Here is a 19,129-nt window from a genome sequence, read left to right as displayed (position 1 = left end):
CTGATGGGAAATGTAGTTCATGAACATCTGGAGGGCTGCAGGTTTGACACCTGTGCCCTAGACACTTGAAGACAAGCTGACATTAAGCTGACAACTAGACATCTTTCACTGTCTCCTCTTACTTGTGGGATTTTGGTGTGCAGTGACATGTAGTGAGGCAAACAATCGTTTGTTTTGTGGTTGGTTTGATGAAAGCTGGCACTTTCGAAGGACAGTATCACAGATCACATCTTCTGGTGCACAGCTAGTGGTGAGATCTTTCCTGTTCTCCAAGTAGTTGTGATGTAGGTATGTACCTGTGTCCTAGATCCGTTGGAAAGCTGAGGTAGTGTGCTTTAGATCTCTTGTGTGGACCAATCCAAATATCTTGCCAGGTCACTCATCCATATATACAAGACAGAGTGCAATTTGAGTTGTGAATTTCTGAAGTTAACTCCCCCATAATGGGTGCTTTTCCTTTAGCTAGTGCTGGATTGCAAGACTGGCATTGTGGAAATGAAGGAGAGGGCCCTAAATTGAGCTATGTGCTGCATGTGTGAACACATGAAACTGTCTTTGAGTTAGGCCGTTCATCCATGCAGCGCAATATATCCTGCTTCACCTGTCATTCCTAGCTTTGAGATCCTTTTAACTGGAGATGCTGGCCATTGTGAGGTATGTGATGTGCCTCTCAGGTATGGCCTTTTTCCTTCTGAACCTGTGTGGTTAAGTTTATCACAATTCTTCCTGGTTGTCTATATTTGATTAGTTTTTCAACAATCGTTCCACCCACTTCTCACTTGTAGCTACCCATGTTTTGTCAGATCATCTTCCAGATTTATCTGACCCCCACATCCATACGTCAATAGCCTTGTTCCTTAATCTGTCTCTTAAACTTTACATTCCTTCTGTTTTCGAGAGATAATGGGGAGACGTTCAAAATAATTCAGTCAGTTACATGTTGTTTGGTCTGATTACTGGAAAGCTAGACATGTCTTCAACTTTCCCTCAAATGTGGGGGGATGAGTTATACCCAAAATAATTACACTCTCATTAGCCAGGAAAGTGTCACTTGATGCACTTATAGCTCAAGAGTGTGAAAACTGGATGATTTCACACCTAACAGTGAAGTGTGGGACTTTCAGTTTCTTTTCCAATGCTGGGCAGTACTCTGGTGTGTGATAGAATCATGCATGGAGTAGGATAGAATCTCTGATGCATTCTTGAGTTGGGTGGCATAGATTCCAATAGCAGCTGGGAATACTTACACATGTCAGTTTTCTGAGTCTATACCTCTCAATCATAAAAGTATAGTTTCAGGGATATAGTGTTTACTCAGGTTTGTGGTCTTCTGGTATGCACAGGCAAGTAGAGATGCTCTGATTGTAAACTATTTTTTTATTCTGCAGATATGTGGAAAATGACGGCCTTAAAAGGAGCCGGACTTTCAATTAAAGCTATGTCAATACCTGAGCTGAGGCTGAAACTGCCATATTCTAGAATTTCAGGATGGGACTTGTTGTCTTAGGAGCAAGGCTGTCCGTATAAATGTGTGAGCAGGCCTTCAGGTTTTTTAAAAACTTCTGTTTGAAGCATTAAGCTATCTTCTGCACACTCCATCTATGACAGTGGTGGTGAACCTATGGCACTCCAGATGTTCATGGACTACAATTCCCATCAGCCCCTGGCAGCATGGCCAATTGACCATGCTGGCAGGGGCTGATGGGAATTGTAGTCCACGAACATCTGGAGTGCCATAGGTTCACCACCACTGATCTATGAGAAGAAAAAGGAGGTTGATATTTCTCCTTAAACCAAACTGGTTTTTCCTTTAAAGACTTACTTATCACAGTTTCCCTTTTATGCCCTCTGGTTAGTCTTTCTGCACCTGACATTATGAGAAAATGCTGGTTTTAAGATTGCACGTGAACGATAAGTTAATTGAGCAAAGGAAGTGTCAATTAAGCTCCAACTCAGATTGGGCAGGTGCTTTTTTCTAGAGTGATTTGAGTAGATTGCTATCATTTTATTAAGAACTTAAGAGGCAGTGGCTGCTGTTGCAAACTTCAGGTTACCTTATTTCTCTGTGTATAGCAGTCTCTTGGGTGCTTGTTCGGCAGCCCTAGCCTTCGGGGCCTTTTTAATCCCCTCCTCATCAAGCGTGGCAAGTCGCAGGCATGGCATGCAGCTGGCTGGTATGCTTGTCTAGTAGGAGCATTATGGTGTTTGTTGCCTGGCAGTAAAACCTAAGCATACAGTATAATGTAACACTTGTCTATTTTTAGAGTGCCTGATACTGTACTTGCCTGTAGAAATGATTCCTTATGGAGGAGGCAGGGACCTTTCCTGCCCCCCTTCCCCAGCTGACTTAGCAGTGGAACCAGAAGTGGAACGGGGAGGTGCTTCAAGGAAAGGCTCCAGCCTTGCGCTACAATTCTTCCTTGGGCCTCTGCCACAGAGTGAGATCCTGAGAGAATCCCCAGACTGCTATTTGTCAGTGTTGAAGATGACACAAGGCACAGGTGTCAAACTCACAGCCCCCCAGATGTTATGGCCTACAGTTCCCATGATGCTGGCAGGGGATGATGGGAACTGTAGGCCATAACATCTGGAGGGCCGTGAGTTTGACACCTATGACACAAGGGATTGGTCTTCAAGGCTTGCAAAGTGTCAGGTGTATAAAACAGCTAGCAGTGATTCTTAAGCGGCCTGTTCCAGAGGTGCCGGCAATCGCTGTGCTCTGGCGTTGATAGCTTTAATTGAAGCCTGCAGTCTTGTGACTGAGTAGTTCAGTGTCATTTTGTGTTTGGAATGTTTGCGTGAACCAAGCGAAACAGTGCAGAGATGCGACAGGGCCACCATTTCTCAGGAAAGGCTGCTATGGTGTGTCTGCTGTTCTTGGATCGTTATTTGTCTCTTCCCAATGAGGAGGCATGCCCAGAGCAGTAACTCATGCAGAGACACAGGGGACCTGGTCTGCTGTGGATGTGTAACCTTGATTTGCACTTTGCTCTGGTTCTTGGAGAGACGAGGGTGAAATCTCCTAACTCCAGTTATTAGATTTGTTGGTAAACTCCTGGATCACTAATATCACAAGTTCAGACAGTCACTTGCTGAAGGCTTGGAAAGGAATGGGATCAAGGGCCTGGAGGAAACTAACCAAGTAATCCTGAAAAGGTTTACTCTGAACTAAGTCTCCCTGAACTCCATAGGGCTTACTCCCTGCTAAGCATGCTTAGGAATGCTGGTTTAGTTTCTCGCCAGCTGATGGCTCTGGTGACATCAAATCCGAATGCCTTGGGGGCAGCATACCTCTGAGTGACCAAGGTTGGGGACAGACCTTGCTGGCTCCATGCTGGGCTTGCGAATTTCCCTGTCAGTGAAATATGAGGCTGTTCTTACTGGCCTTGCGCTGCATGCCTCGGGAAAGAAGGGTTTCAGTTCCACCCTCCCACATGCAGAGACAGGAAGGGGGCTTCCATGTGGAGCCGGAGTCCATTTCCCAGTCAAGAGGAGGCTTATAATATTTATCAGTTTACCAGCATGGCCAATTGGCCATGCTGGTAGGGGCTGATGGGAATTGTAGTTCCTGAACATCTGGAGAGCCGCAGGTTCCCTACCCCTGGTGTAGCAGAAAGACTTCAGGATTGGGCGAGAGGGATGAAGAGTGTGAAAGGGCCATGTGGGTGCTGGGCCTTGCCTCTGCTCAGATACACAAAGCTGCCTTGTACTGAGTCTTGCTTCATGTTGTTCACTGACTGGTTGCAGCTGTCAAGTGGAAAAAGAATCATAGAGTTGGAAGAGACTCCAAGGGCCATCAAATCCAACCCCCTGCAAAGACATTTCCTTGTACCAGCTACCTGAATCCTTCCTATAGAGATGCTAGAGCAGTGGTTCTCATGCCGTGACCCTTTAATACAGTTCCTCATGTTGTGGTGACCCCCAACCCTAACATTTATCCATTTTACAGATGGAGAACACTGATGCAGAGAGTCTTAGGCGACCCCTGTGAAAGGGGTCATGACCCACAGGTTGAGAACCGCTGTTCTAGAGGTTGAGTCTGAGATCATCTGCATGCTTACCTGAACCGAAGTCCTCCTAAACTTCTTCCTAGCTGGAGGGGAGGGGGGAGGGCATCTGGCGGAGCTGCGTGTGGCCTCCTGGCCTGAAAGGAACTATTTAACATGGAACCCTCCAGGCGCTATGCTGGCCACGATCTACAGTAGGGAATTGTGTCTTATCAAGGGGCACTGTGCACACAGCTTGAAGCAACAAACACATGAAGCTGCTGTACACTAAATCTGACTTTTTGGCCCACTGGAAGTCCGTATGGTCTCCCCAGATAGGCAGTGGCTCTCCAGGGTCTCAGGTTGAGGGATTTTTTTACATCATCTGTTACCTGATCCTTTTTAATGGAGATGCGGGGGATTGAACCTGGGTCCTTCCATGGCAAGCAGATGCTCCACCAGTGAACCACAGCCCCCTCAAAACATTTTGCAGCTGTCCAGTTTCTGCAGTGGTGTGCTACTTTTTAAACTGAACAGTAGCTTAATCTATTGTCGAAGGCTTTCATGGCCGGAATCACTGGGGTGTTGTGCGGTTTCTGGACTACATGGCTATGTTCCAGTAGCATTTTCTCGTGGTGTTTCTCCTGAAGATCCTCTGAAGATGCCAGCCACAGATGCAGGTGAAATGTCAAGAGAAAATGCTGCCGGAACACGGCCATACAGCCCAGAAACCCCATAACTCCCCAGTAGCTTAATCCTTTGCATGTGGGGGAGCCGTCGTGGAAGCTCCAGATGGTGGGATTTTTGCTCTGAAAGTGTTCCTTTGTGACTTCGGTTTTGCTGTGATGGCTGTTTCCACTGGGGAAGAATCAGTACAGCTCATGATAGCCGCTGCATACACTGTCTGCCTGCCTCTGGGTTTTAGAGAGGGGGTGTCATGGGATGCGTCACATAGAGAGGCCTGCCCTCTGTACTTCCGTGTGCTGTATGGTGACTGCTGGTCATGAAATGGAATAATTTTGCGCTTGATTTCCTGATCAACACAGTTCCTCTTCAAATGTCACAGAAGGCAGGCAGATGGCCCATTTTTGAGAAGCAAAACAACTTTTTGTCTGTGGCGCACTGATAATGAGATAGGAGGGGGGAAAGAAGTTACTTTCTCATTAAAAAAAAGTTTTCCTCTTGTAATGTTCTTACTTGCCACAGGTAGCTTAGTCATAAGTATCTGTGTATCTGGAGAACTGAGTTATGACTCGCAAAAGCTCAGGCCCTGCCAGAAATGTAGTTGGCCTTTAAGGTGCTACTGGGCTCTAGCTGTTGTCTACTAGTCACAAGCCATAAGCCCAGATAAAGCAGGTCTAACACCTTGGAAGGTTTGCAGAAGATCACCTGCCTGTTCCTGGGATTTCTCTCCAATTGGGGTGGGGCTCAAAGTAGCTACTCTTATTCTTGAACCAACTGAGTGTTTATTGGGTCCTGATCCAGGGATCTGACATCTTAGTCTTGAGGAGGCTTGATATGGCCGGCTTTGAAAACTCCTCCAGTTGATGCGTGGTGCACTAATTTGTTGTGGCTTTTTGCCAGCAACCAAGTAAAGATAGCCTTTGGGCTGCCACGGAAGGAAACTTTACAAAAAAAATCAGCTTTTCTATTTGCAGGCAGTCAACAAGGGTGTGAGAGGAAGCAGCCTTGTTAGTTTGTGTAAGCTAGTGACTTGTTGGGAATTATTTATGATGCTGTGGGAACTGGTCTTTCAATTAAAGGAGCTAGGAGCTGTAGCCCCAGGGGACCAGGGCGTTTTGCTGCTGCTCTCCGCAGGTGGACACCTAAGCATTCTGTGCCCTGGGAGATTCTTATGGAGCCAAGGGAGTCATGCGGTGGGTTTTCTTTCAACCACTTAGAGTTGGCATGTGCAGCCAACTGCAAGTTCATGCTCTCTCCAGATGTTCATGAACTAGCACTCCCACCCTACAGCCCCTTGCCAGTACATGGCCAGTGCTCACAAGGTTGGGGAGGGACTGATGGGAATTGTAGTTCATGAACATCTGGAGGGCCACGAATTTGACATCCCCTGGAGTAGTGGATAAGGTGCTGAGGTATTGGGGAAGGGATGTACCAGTGGTGGGATTCAGCAGGTTCGCACCACTTCAGCAGAACCAATTGTTAAAATGGTGCTTGTAAGCAACCCGTTGTTAAATTATTTGAATCCCACCACTGGGATGAACTACTGCACAACTGTAGTAGTGTGGGCTGTGCAGTGGTCATGAGAAGTGACGGTCGTATTTGAAAACACTGTGAAATGGTTTGAGATACAGTGTGAAAAGCCCCATAGCTTGAGTATGCCTGGAAGCCATGTGCTGCTCCATGTCTTCTGGGTGTTCAACAGTGGAATTCGCTGCCTTGGAGTGTGGTGGAGTCTCCTTCTTTGGAGGTTTTTAAACAGAGGCTGGATGGCCATCTGTCAGGAGTGCTTTGATTGTGTGTTCCTGCATGGCAGGGGTTGAATTTGATGGTCTCTTGGGTCTCCTTGGGGTCTCCTCTCCAACTCTTTGATTCTATGAACTCAGAACCCTCAGGGGCCCTCTGAAATGCCTTTCATTTTGTCGGGCTGTATCACAGTTCCTGTTTTGCTGGGCAGTGTCTCAGTTCCTGGTTTGAGTTATCATGGTAGGCTGACTCTCCAAGCCATATTTCCTCTAAGCAGTTTAGAAGGCAGCCTGTGAGTAATCAAAATGCACTGTGAATAAAACCTCTTCAGTTCTCTAAGTAGCTCTCTAAGGTGTCTGCTATTCTTTTTTAAAATAGTAATTTTTTAAAAAGTTGAAGGTGTCCCTGGGATTGAACGTGATCTCCCGAAAGGCTACCTTAATTTTTTTTGCAGTGGTCCATACTTCCTACTTTGGATATCCAGAGGACTTTGTGGTTTGTGGTTTGCTCTTGCTGCGCCCTGTGTGTATGTGTTGTGTGTTGGAATTGCAGGCCTGGCTTTTAATGGAAGTTGAGAAAAGCAGTGAAGCAAAAGATCCTGTGGGCCCAAAGCTGAGCAGAGAACTGTGAGGGAGCCATGAGGTTTGGCTAAGCTAGGCTTGCATCAAGAGGGGAGTCTCCAGTTGTGCAGCCCTCGTGGAGAGCTGGGGGCTTCCTCCCGTCCCCATACTAGTTCCTCTCCCCTCTCTCCTTTCTAGCTGCTTTAGGTGGCTTGGTAGGTCCCATTCCCTGTCTGCATAAGAGCTTTGACCAGAGGCGCGTGAATCGAGGAAAAAAAAATACTCCGGGCACCACCACCTGACCTAATCGCCCCCCCCCGCTCACAAATTTTCACCTCACTTACTCCTCAGCCAGTGGAGGGAGGGCAGCAGTGCAGTCTCTGGGCAGGCCTGGCAGGAGCCTCCGCCCACCCTGTGCAGGAGGAGCAACCCCTGCAGGAGGGAGCAGCCAGGCTGGGGAGCTCGTCAGCCTCTACGCTGAGGGGGGGGGCTTCCCCAGTGGGCTCCTCAGCAGACTTCTCCACACACAGCTGTTCCTTCCAGGTAACGCGGGGCGACATTACCGATTTTGTGCCCGCCATGTGACTCTAATCGGGTGGCTTCTGTGGTCACCTCTGGACTCCCCCCCATGTCTCTCTGGCAGATACATCCCTGACTTTGACTCTTCATCATAAGCAGCGTGAGGCGTGCTGGTGATTTGGGTGTGCAAAACACTGTGACCCCAAGGACCCGTGAATCACTGTGTTAAACATCCCACATAGCTCAAGGTTCTGTGTGCTCAGGAGGGTGGGTCAGTATGAAGAAATCTGTGATGACCTTTTTGGCGGTTTCCTAGGAGCAGTCGTTGTTATGGGCTAGTCCTGCTGTTCTTCTTGTCCCCTCCCCCAAAAAATTAAGCTTGCCTTGCTTGCCTTGCACATGCCGGTGGCTGGGGAGTGCTTCAGAAGCAGATCTGTAGGATCCCAGGCCAATAGGTAAGGAGGCCCAGGCTTTGCTTCCTCATTGTGTTCTTAAGTCAACATTGCTGGTATTTGCAAATCGGAACCTGTCCCACACATATAAACTAGAAATTCAGTGGGTGTTTTGTTGTATTGTTTGGTTTAGAGGTGGTAGTGGGGAGAAATAACACTGGTTCCATTCTTGGATCGTATTCTGATTTCAAGAGTACTCCCTTGTGTGGAATGGCTTCCAGTTTCATGTCTGTTGGGAGATCGGCTCTACACACAAAGTATTCCTTTTTGTGGGCCAATTAGGTTGTGTTTTTAGAGACTGTGCATGCAGGAGCTCATGTATGGTAGCAATACATACTGAGCAGCCATGCTTCTGGGTAATTGTGGCATCGGCATAACTCTTGCTGTGTTCTGCTTCTTGTGTGCCCTGTACCGACTGACACATGGCTGCTGCTGCCGCCTTCTTCCTGCCTCCTTCCTCAGAAGCTGCTAAGATATCCTGGTTCCTGCAGGCTGCCTGCCATTTTTGCATTACTAAATACAGTTTTTAACTTCTTTTGTGTAGAACTGGGGTGTTTGTCATGTGAGGCAGAGCGTGCCTACGTCCTCAGAGAGGAAGCAGCATTTCCCCCCAGCTCTTTATCTACCTAATAACTTGGTCACCTGGCCGCCATCCCCAGTCCTTCTGCTGTGATATGTTCCAAGGGCTCACCTGTACAATAAAATGCCAATGTTCTGTTTTTCAGAAAATTGCTGATGGTGTTTGAGGAGCGCCCCTCGCTAAAGCACGTGCAACCAGATAAGCCTTGCTAAAACAGAAGTGTGTTCAGAGGGGGTCTAAAAAGCTGCAGCTTCTCTGTTGGAACTGATTCATGGCATTTGGCTGTGGGGGCAATGAAAGCAGACGTGACAGGAGTGTATAAAGCTAAGCCTGATGCTAGAAGGAGCTTCACCTCTCTTCCATAATACTGGAACATGGAGGGGTCCAATGAAGTTCATTGCTTCACACTAGGATTGGGAAGACTGAGGTTTGAGCCTCAAGTACCTGTGACATTATTTCTCCAGTGCTGAGGCTCCCCACCACCGCACCTACTCCCTGAGGAAAAAATGGAGGAGAACTGGGTCTGCTAGTCTGAGCTCTGTGAAGGAAAAGCAGGAGAGGATACTTTTCTTTCTCTGCTGTTTCTTTGTACCTTTTCTTCATGAAGATCTGTCAGGGTGGAAAGGGGACCTTTTTTGAAGCACAGTAGAGCTCGAAAAAAGGGTTTAGAGTGAGGGCTGTAATGAACGGGTGCCTGGAGGAACCTGTTCCTTGCCCCAGGTTGTCGCAGGAGTGCTTTTGTGGAGCCCAGGCAGTACAATTTCAATTACATCTGTGTTCATGTCCTTGGAGAGGCTGGACAGACAGCAGTGTGTCCTGGAAATGCCCTGGGCAAAAGTGTAATTAGCCAGATATGTTTGTACAACCGGAGCACTTCAAGGAGAGCTTGGGAGAAAGCTGCGGTTTGCCTGCTGGTAGCTCTTGTGCCTCTCCTCTGGTGTCAGTCTTAGAGGCTAACAAATACAAAAACATTTTTTTGCGTAAAGTCTCCTCGGGGTGGGGAAAAGTAGACAGGTTGTAGCTAATGTTAGTGCTGATGAATAGTAAGCATCTCTTCTGTTATCCCCAATATAAATGCCATAACAGAAGGTGTTAGTGTTTCTGGAAGAGGGCAAGATTTCTCTGGCTTCCACATCTGGTTCTTTTAGTTCGTCGTGTAGAACTTGATTCCAAGCTGTTTGGAGGATAGATAAACTGGCAGAAGATATCCGAGATTACATTTGTGTGAGAAGAAGCTTTGCTTCGCTTTTCCCAAACATTCCAGAAAGTGGAAAAGAAACATTACTGTAGTAACTCTGTAGTGGCCTTCTCTGCTGCAAGAGGTTCCAGTGACCCTAAGTTTAAGTAACAGATGTGGGCAGGAGGCCGAGCTGCTAATGAATTGAGGAAGCGTTTGGGGCAGATGAAAGGCAGTGGCCCAGAAAGGGCCTCCACAGGGCGGATGAGCCTTATCAACAGCTGCTAGCTAAGGGGGAACCTCTCAGTTTGGAGGCTGTGTATCTTAATGCCAAATGCTGAGTGCCAAAGGAAAGAGAAGGCTAGCATCTTTGTACTGTGCTTGATGGCCCGCCCAGCGGCATCTGCTGGGCTGCAAGTGGGAATGCTGCTCTTTGGACTGACCTAGCAAGTAGGTTTTGGGATGGCTTCTTCAGGAAGCAGTGCCCTGTTTCTGGGTTCCACTTGTGCTATCTCTGTGTGCCAATCCACCGTTGCAGTCCGGGGTCTTTGCGTCTGACCTTCCCTGGGAAGAGGAGGGTTGAGTTTTTTTTCTCAGAGAATGCAACTGCTGTAGCTTTATGAACACCTTGTTAGCAGATCTTCTCAGTCCACTGTGACCTGCTTCCTATCCAGGTCCTAAGGCAGCCTTGATGAATTTTCTGTGGTTGTTGGAGCCAGACTCATTTTTCAGTCGCCAGGATTTTTTTAGCGACCGTATTTTAGAGTAACTGCAACCACAAGACCTAACTCTGATGTCTACATAGGTTTTGTATTTTTGTTAAAACTCTGTGTTGAAGTATGTAAATAAAACAGGGCCGAGCCTGGTTGTTACTTCTACAACAATAAGGTCACTTCTCATCCTCGTCTCACTTTTGCCCAGTTTCTTGTAATTCCATTATTGTGTTCAAAAACTCAATTTAATTGAATATTGGAACCACTATGGAAAGCAGCTACTCAGCAGATTGAGTTCGTCCACCCTCATGGAAAGATGTAAATTTATTTTTCATATAAGTAGTGATAAGAACCATGCGTATTTAATGCCATGCAACAAAACATTTTGATGCAAAATGACTGCTAAGCTTTGCTGAGACACTAAGTACAGTCTTTGCTGAAAATGCTAGGCACTGTGGTCACCTGGTGACTGGGATTTGTCGAGCCCCGCCCCTTTGGATCATCTTTGGAATCTTTGGATCATCTTTGGAATCTTCCCATTCTGTCATTATTTATTTATTTATTTATTTATTTATTTCGATTTATTATACATACTTCCCATCCCCCCTCGTGAGGGGTTTGGGCAAGTACCATACAATGCACATATACAGATAAAAAATGCACGATACAAGCAAAATAATCTAAAACCATTAAAAAAAAGCAGCAGTAAAATAAAAATCCAGTAGAAAGATTAAAACTAACACGCAATGGCGTCCCATTAAGATCCATACATTTCCAAACCTCTTCAGGGGAAGATCAGCAAAACCTTCTAGATGCTGCAAAGGCACTGATGTAAAGGCCATTGGGGCAAATTCATCAACGGCTGGATCCTCCAAAGGCTCTGGCGTGAACAACTCCGCTTTACAGGTTCTGCGAATTAGTAAGGTCCTTCAAGAGGGGTCTCGGACACAGCTGGTGGGGAGAGTGTTCCATTCAGGCTGGGGCCAGAGCTGGTAAAAGCCCTGGCCCGTGGGAGGCCAGCCGCATCATCGAGGGGCCAGGGACTACTCAATAGATTGGCCTTCCGCGAGAGTTTAAGAGGTCGAGTAGGGACATACGGGCGACGCGTCCCTAAGATACCGGAAGGTCCCAGGAGAAATGAAGTAACCACTGAAGGATCGCGCGCCCCCTGTGTCTCCAGAGGCAGCCAGGGCGGTAGTGGGTCAAAAGGTCATGGTCGACCACCATCAAACGCCGCGGTAAGATCTAGCAATACCAGGCAGCACCGGATCCGCCTTTGGTCAAGCTGCATGGGTAACGGAGTGTATCTGTGGTGGACGGGCGACGCAGAACAGTCTCCGCCCCATGCCCAGCACCGGAAGCCGGACTGGAAGGGGGTCATTTAGCCGATGTGTCATCCAGGAAGCCTTTGAATGCTGCTCTTGCATTAATTACTTCAATTACCTTCCCAGAAACGGCAACAGTGATCTCTAAACGGGCGTGTAATTGGCCAGATCCCTAGGATCTAATGCCGATGGTCTTTTTTAAGAGTGGTGGAATTTCACCGCCTCTGCCTCGCTTCAACCCATCTGGGAAAACTCCTTGCCTGGCAAGGGAGTTATTGATGATACTTTCAACAGATGGGGTCAGAGCTCGGCTTCTGGCAGGCTTTCACAAGCCAAGACGGGCACGGATCCGGTAGAGTGACAGGTAGTAGGTCTTAACAGCAGCTAAGGTCCTGTCTACAGCCGCTTCATAGAGTAGGAAAATCTGGGCCAAACACGGGCCAGAAGATCGGGCAAGGGAGTCTCCAGTTCACTAATTGTAGCCAACGCGGGATGGAGGTCATGTATGCGAGCTGACGCGAACCTTTATCCGCAAAGAAGCCTACAAATGCCCTCACAGCTGATATCCAATTGAGAGTTTGATGACCTCTCTGGACAAGGAGGTCAATGACCGAATTATGCTTAAACAATTGTGTTACGAGATTGGGCGCAGAGCGCAGCGGACGCTACGGAGGAGGAGAAGGTCCTCTTCTGCTTCCTTCGCACGCCATATATCTCATAGGCTTTCATAAACGCCCTATAAGATGTTCGGCAAGCAAGCTTCAAGCCGCGGAGATTTCCTCCACACTCGCTTCTAGGACGCCTAAGACCCTCGCTTCATTTGACGCTAACTCCTCCGTGATACCATTAGCGGAGCTGTTTAAAACGGGCGAGTGCACGTGGGCAACAACATCGGAGCGTGGCATTGGAGAGCCGGGCATTCCAGTCCTCCACCTGCTCATCGCCCGAAAGTGTGTCGGGCGGGTTCAGGGGTCCCCGGGCAAGAGCATCCAGGAAACCAAGTGATTCATATCTCCGCTGGCTGAGCAAAAAATCGCCCGCCGCTTCAGACCGGGTGTTATGCAAGTCCATCCTCGACCTTCAAGGCATAGTGGTCGGACCATTGGGCACTCTCTATTGATAGAGGATAATGCACTCAGGTTCATCCCCTGACCAAGCGACCAAATCCAGCTGCAAGCGGTGACCGCCACTTCATGGTGTGGGGCCAAAGTTGATTGCTGAGAGGCTAGCTAGCCGCCATGGATGACACTAGGGTCCGGCTCGCCGCATATGCATGAGGCGCAAGGCCGACGCGGATGTTGAAGTCCCCCAAAACAATAAGTTTGTGGGAACCGCGAACGCTTCAGTCCCACACCACCTCCAGCAGCCGCCGCATTAGGCGCTGCCTCCCTCCCCGGCGCTATAGGGCTTAATCGGGTACACCAGGAGAACAGCCAACCTCTCCGGAGGCCAACCACTCTCTAGGCCTAATAACACCCCACATGCCAGTGCGATCTCCAGGACAGGGACTGCCCTAAAGGATAGACTCCACGGATGAACAATGCCACCCCGGCACCCTGGCCCCAGTGTTCGACGGATCGGGTGAAGGCACGCTGAAACCCTCGGGCGCCGACTACCAAGGCTTATCCACGTCCCCACCTTCACAAGCACTCCAGGTTTTCGCAGGACACCTGCCAGTAGTCCACCTGCTGGGCACCGGTGAAAATCCTCGGTACCATGGTCTTGTTGTTGATGGACCTGGCATTGATTAGCACCAATGACCTAAGCAGAGTATCCCTGATCCCAACCACCATCGCTTTCTGGATAGGTCTGAGGATAATAGTTGCATGCAGCATAACTGTATCTCTCGTGACATATTCTATCATATGGCCAGCCACACGCAGTATCTGCCCCGGCCCCATCGTAAAACGGGGATCCTCATTAGCCCCAAAGTTGGTGCCCCCATAATTATGCAACTTCCCTTTATCTAAAAACCTAACTAGTTCCTTTGAAGCCTAACCAACCCTGGTATAAAACCAGGCTGATCAACTAACTACCTACCTAATTTCGCCTAATAATACAACAGGTAATAACTACAAAACATTCCTATTGGCAACAATAATATCCTCTTACCTTGGGAGGGAAGTGTGGTAACATAGGGTTGGGAAAGTTGAGGTTAAAGCGGCTTAGATGATAGCTTATGTGGGGCTGGGTAACTAATTCACCTAAATGTCCAGTAGACCTTGTAGAAGTGGTGGTGGGTGTAGGAGATGGTAGAAGTGCTACAGCCGGAGTGAAGGGCGAGGGGCTCACACCCACACTGCAGGTGTTTCCAATGGGGTGGGTGGGGAAGGACTCTCACTCCTTCCCAGTGGCAGCAGGCGGCAGCTCACCCGGTGGACTTCCGCTCGGCTGGCAGGCAGGCAGACCAACAGGAGGATCTGTCCCAGGCAGGGCTGAAAGGCTGGCTGCCTTGGGCTGCTGGTGGAACTCCTGTTGTAGCTGCCAGGCCCCACCCCCTGCAGGTGTTTCCAATGGGGTGGGTGGGGAAGGACTCTCACTCCTTCCCAGTGGCAGCAGGCGGCAGCTCACCCGGTGGACTTCCGCTCGGCTGGCAGGCAGGCAGACCAACAGGAGGATCTGTCCCAGGCATCAGAAGGATCCTTCATCAGAAGGATCTGGGGACACTTGAAAACCTTTGCATTCCTTTGCCAAAATAACTCGATCTTACAGTAAAGTTTCTGTTTCGTCTTCTGTATTGCCTCTGGGAGTGGTTGTGTAGCTGCTAATGTCTTCTCTCCCTTGTTTTCTTTGTATGTGTGGCTGAATTTGAAACCAGTAACCTGTGAATTATCGTCTTATCAGATGCACAAGGGGTGGAGGGGGAGATGCATAGAATAGACTTGTAGTGTGAGCGCACACAAACACATGCTGTGATCTGCTCTAGTGTAATCAGATGCATGCCAAGGAAGAGAACTCGTGGAAAGCAAAGCAAAGCAAAGCATCATTGCAAGAGACCTAATAAAGGAGCTTTACCTTGGCAAAGCCTCACAGTAACATCTAGCCAGTCCAGGATTAGGAGATCATCAGAAGCCGGAGTTGTAATGAACAGTTCATTTAGAGCTTCCATCTGCCTTCTCCAGTCCTCCACAAGAATCCCCTCCTGAACTGGTAGAAATCTGCTGTACAGACTAAACCCCTGAAGCCGGGAAGGTATTGGCTTGGCCAGCAGGCCCCGTACAAGGTCAGACAGTTGCCTTTTTTAAAATTGTGGAGGCCTTTCCTTCCCTGCTTTCAGAGCAGAGAGCTCCCTGCCCCGGCCTGTGGTAGCTACGCCACTGCAATCCCTAGAGTGTAAATAATAATTTGTCTTATTACTTTTAGCGAGCGAGAATCTCTTTCAGGTAATCAGGCAGAGGTTCTATAAATGAAGAGTGTGTAGACTGTCACCTTTTTTTTTTGCGTTACTAGTATACACAGTTTCAGAGGGCAGCTATGTTGATCTTCAGTAGAAGAACTAGATTTGAATCCAGCTTCACCTTAAAGACCCACAAGATTTTGAGGGTATGAGCTTTTTAGAGTTAAATCCCCCTTTGTCAGGTGCAGGTAGATTTGTATCTGATAAAGAGAGCTCTGACTCTGAAAAACTCATACTATTGCTGGCCTCTGAAATAGGACTGGACTTGAATCTAACAGGTGTGCACAAAAACAGTCGGAAGAGCCAGCCATTTACGTTTTTGATGTCCAAGCTTGACTTTCTTTTCCTGTTCCACATTGGCTGTCTGAAACAAAAGACTTTAGCAACAAATCATGAACTGAAAAACAAATTCTCTGTGTGTGAGAATGGAGAGATTCTAAGGACTAGGACCTCGAAAACTGGGAATTTTTTAGACCCTTAGGAAGATTGCAGGTAGCTCACACAGAAATGCACTGTAGCTTCAGATGGACTCGAGGCTAGCATGCTTATGATTGAGCTTGGTAGCAGTGAACCATCAGTCTGGGAGGATGTGTGTAACATTTCGGTCTCTCTGTCCAACATCTGAGTCATAGGAAAATGCTTGGAGGAAATCATCGGTGAGGCTCAATGTCTCTCCTTCCCCCTTCCCTTCCCCCTCCTAAACCATTCCAGCTGGCATCATTGTAGGGGAGCATCTTCTCAAGTGTTCCCACGATCCCAGAGTCAAGAACCTGACCTTGCCATTGTGGGTTTGTTACAAAGATGTGTAAGAAGCAGTGGGAAGCAATGACAATATGCGGTCAGAAGGATCCCCTTTCTGAGGTTAGCAGCTAGAGTTGCGTGTTCCTCGGCCAATCTAAACAGCAGCACACACACCCCCCCCCCCCCGGTGGAGAAACAAAGAGGAGAGAGTGAAATGGATTCCTGCCTCTTGTTTAAAAAAAACACACAAAAACTTAACTTTTGCACAGGAAAGAGTTCCTGCTAGTAGCATTCCGTGTTCTGGGGCACATGTGTGCTTGTACACAGTTACTATGTTCAACTCTGTCTTAATTTCATGATGCTTTCCCCTTCCTCAGCACTTCCAAACATGGTGCTGGAAGTCCTTGAGTGGTTGCAGCCCCGCCTGGAAAAGCCCCTCGCCCACAAACCTCGTGGATAATTTTAAAAATATATATTTTATTTATTTTATTGGACTTATTAACCGCTCTCCCCCTAGGGGCTCAGGGCGGTGAACAACAACCTTAAAACATACGTTAAAAGACGGTATAAAATCAGTTCAATATATAATCAATAAAACCAGAACCATATAATACAGGTGGCGTACTCCTTTCCCAACTGTAATGATGGCTTGAGGTATACTGAGAGTCTGAAAATCAAATCACTGCTTTCCAGTTTCTAAAAATGTACTTGCCTGCTGCTTAACCTGGAAGAAGCTCTGGTTTGTCTTCGGTTAGTAGATCCTGTGCAAAAAAACCCTGATTTAATGCCTAGTGGTCTGTGTCTTTGTAGTCATCTAGAACTTTTGGTTGCCTTGATTCATCTTTGCCCTCCCCTGTCTTCCCCAGTGAGGGTAAAACCTTGAACCTTGACTGATTTACAAGGCTTAGCAGAGCAAATGCCCTTGGAGGTGTTCTGTCCTTGTTGTGCTGAACCTCAGTCACCCGAAAGCCAACATTTCTCTGGAATTGGGAAAAGGGGCCCCAGCTCTCCCTGAGGTTGCACCCTTGCCAGACTCAAAGATTTCTATGCCTGTGGCAAGTAAGTGCGCTTGGTATTGCCTCAATGAACCCAGGCTTGCACGAATATGGGTAAGTAGCAAATAACCTCTTCTAGGCAACTGGGCCACTCTTCCTGTCGCGTGCTTGGTGAGGTGCATTTTTTTCCTTGAGCTGGGGAGCCCCCAGCAGGCCCCCTCTTTGCTGGCCCAGTCTCTGAGTCTTCCATTGTCTGCCTGCGAGAGGCAAGGGTGGCGCGGTGTCAGTGGTCTGACCTCTGAAGAATTCATACCGGAGATTCTGTCCAGGGCTAGCATTTCAGGCAAAAGCAGGAAGCGTTGACACCATTGGCCGGTGATGGATGGTGCCCTGCATGTTCTTGGCTCCTGTTTGCAACGGTGTTGAGAACGGTGTGCAAAAAGAATCAGAACAGCCAGCCCTTCAGGGTCTTGGTGCTCTTCCCCGTGGAGTGGGAAGGGGCCATGGACAGGTGACAGATTCCAGAACTTCTTTTTGCAGTGCACAGTCCTGTCTCTCCACTCAAGTCCTTTGTGTTCTTCCCGCCTCTAGTGACAAATATGGCATCCCTGTTTCTCCTAATAAGCTCTCCCATCTGTAATGATAGCTTGAGGTATACTGAGAGTCTGAAAATCAAATCACTGCTTTCCAGTTTCTAAAAATGTACTTGCCTGCTGCTTAACCTGGAAGAAACTCTGGTTTTGAGGGAGTCGTGAAAGACTGTTCTCATCCACCTCTGCCTATGAACTAGTGGTCATAGCCAGTTCAGAAGGAATCCTGGAGGAACTTCTGTTATGCTGTCCTGTTGGAGACGGTGCGCGCAACACTCTGCCTCTCTGGCCAGCCATCGTAACAGGAGTGGGGTCACTGGGTTTCTAGAAAGCAAGGGGCATTTTTCAGAGGTGACACTATTTGGGCTAGCCGATAGTGGGCTTGGAGTACTTTGGGTGGGTTTTTGGATGGAAATTGCATAGTTATTGAAAAACCAACAAAAACACATCCTTATGCTTGTCTGGCGAATGGATTTCCTTACAGGAGAGAAGCCACCAAAAATGTCCTGCAATGTGTTTTTCTCCTAGTAATAACAGACTTTGTTCTTGGGATGTGCACACAATACTGGGATTGGTTGATATATGTCAATGGCAATGCTTATGTTTATTGTGCAGGAATACCCACTGTTGCTGATGGGTCGCTGGGGTTGGGAAGAGACCCTCTGCCAGAGATCCCTGAGGCAGAGCAAACAATTCTGGGCTTGGTTCTGGTGGGTTTTCTGGGCTGTGTGGCCGTGGTCTGGTGGATCTGGCTCCTAACGCTTTGCCTGCATTTGTGGCTGGTATCTTCAGAGGTGTATCACAGAGGGCAGTCTGTTACACACTGTGACTGTTACACACAGACTTCCCTCTGTGATACACCTCTGAAGATACCAGCCACAAATGCAGGCAAAACGTTAGGAACTAGATCCACTAGACCACGGCCACATAGCCTGGAAAACCCACCAGAACTAATTGAATCCGGCCGTGAAAGCCTTCGACAATACAGTTCTGGGCTTAATTAGAGCAATGGTCTGATTCTGAACGAGGCAGGTTTCCATCTTTGTGTGCTGTTCCTTGTTCCCTGAGAGTGACTCAGACTGTGTTTCCTTTCCCCAGAGTGACCAGCAGCTGGATTGTGCCTTGGATTTGATGAGGCGTCTGCCTCCCCAGCAGATTGAGAAGAACCTCAGCGATCTGATCGATTTGGTGAGTGCAACGCCTCTCGAGCTAGCAAGAAGGTTGGGGCGTTCTCCGGTTGAGTTAAAATGTTGTGATCAAACTTGAAGCGGGTGCCGAGTTTGCTTCAAATCGCTGTTTGACTTCCTGGTGTGCAACACAGGGAAGTCGTGGTTCACAGCTGTCTGTTTGCTTTCGTTGTTCTCCTTGTGCTCAGCACTCCCTTCGTTAGGCACAGTGAGCTCCAGAAGTGCAGCTAGGCTTTCCAGATATTGTGCCGAACCAAATTGTGGTTTGCAGATTAGAAGCCTCTGCGAGTTACAAACTATGGTTTGACAGTTTGCTAAACTGTGGTTTAAGAAGTTTCAGTATGGTGTACAGCAGTGCCTGAACCTCTCAGTAGGTCTGATCCCACTCAGGTATGAGCCTCGTACACTCACCGCCTCCCATGTGCTTAGATGGAAAGTGGACGTCTACAGCTGACCGCCGCTCATGATGTCTGAGGTGAC

At 48.1% G+C, this 19,129-nt stretch overlaps 1 protein-coding gene across 2 annotated transcripts in view; it reads left to right on the top strand.

Moving 5' to 3' along the window:
* CAPZB (capping actin protein of muscle Z-line subunit beta) overlaps positions 1-19,129 on the top strand; it is a 47,889-nt gene that overhangs the window by 1,241 nt on the left and 27,519 nt on the right. For both annotated transcript variants that reach the window (XM_048519135.1, XM_048519134.1), the window contains exon 2: positions 18,561-18,650. In XM_048519135.1, coding sequence (XP_048375092.1) covers positions 18,561-18,650 — 90 coding nt within the window. The remainder of the gene's footprint in view (positions 1-18,560; positions 18,651-19,129) is intronic.

This window comes from Sphaerodactylus townsendi, linkage group LG16 (genome assembly GCF_021028975.2).
Source record: "Sphaerodactylus townsendi isolate TG3544 linkage group LG16, MPM_Stown_v2.3, whole genome shotgun sequence".
NCBI lineage: Eukaryota > Metazoa > Chordata > Lepidosauria > Squamata > Sphaerodactylidae > Sphaerodactylus > Sphaerodactylus townsendi.
The sequence above is the reverse complement of the archived record's forward strand: the minus strand, read 5'-3'. Positions and strand labels throughout refer to the sequence as shown.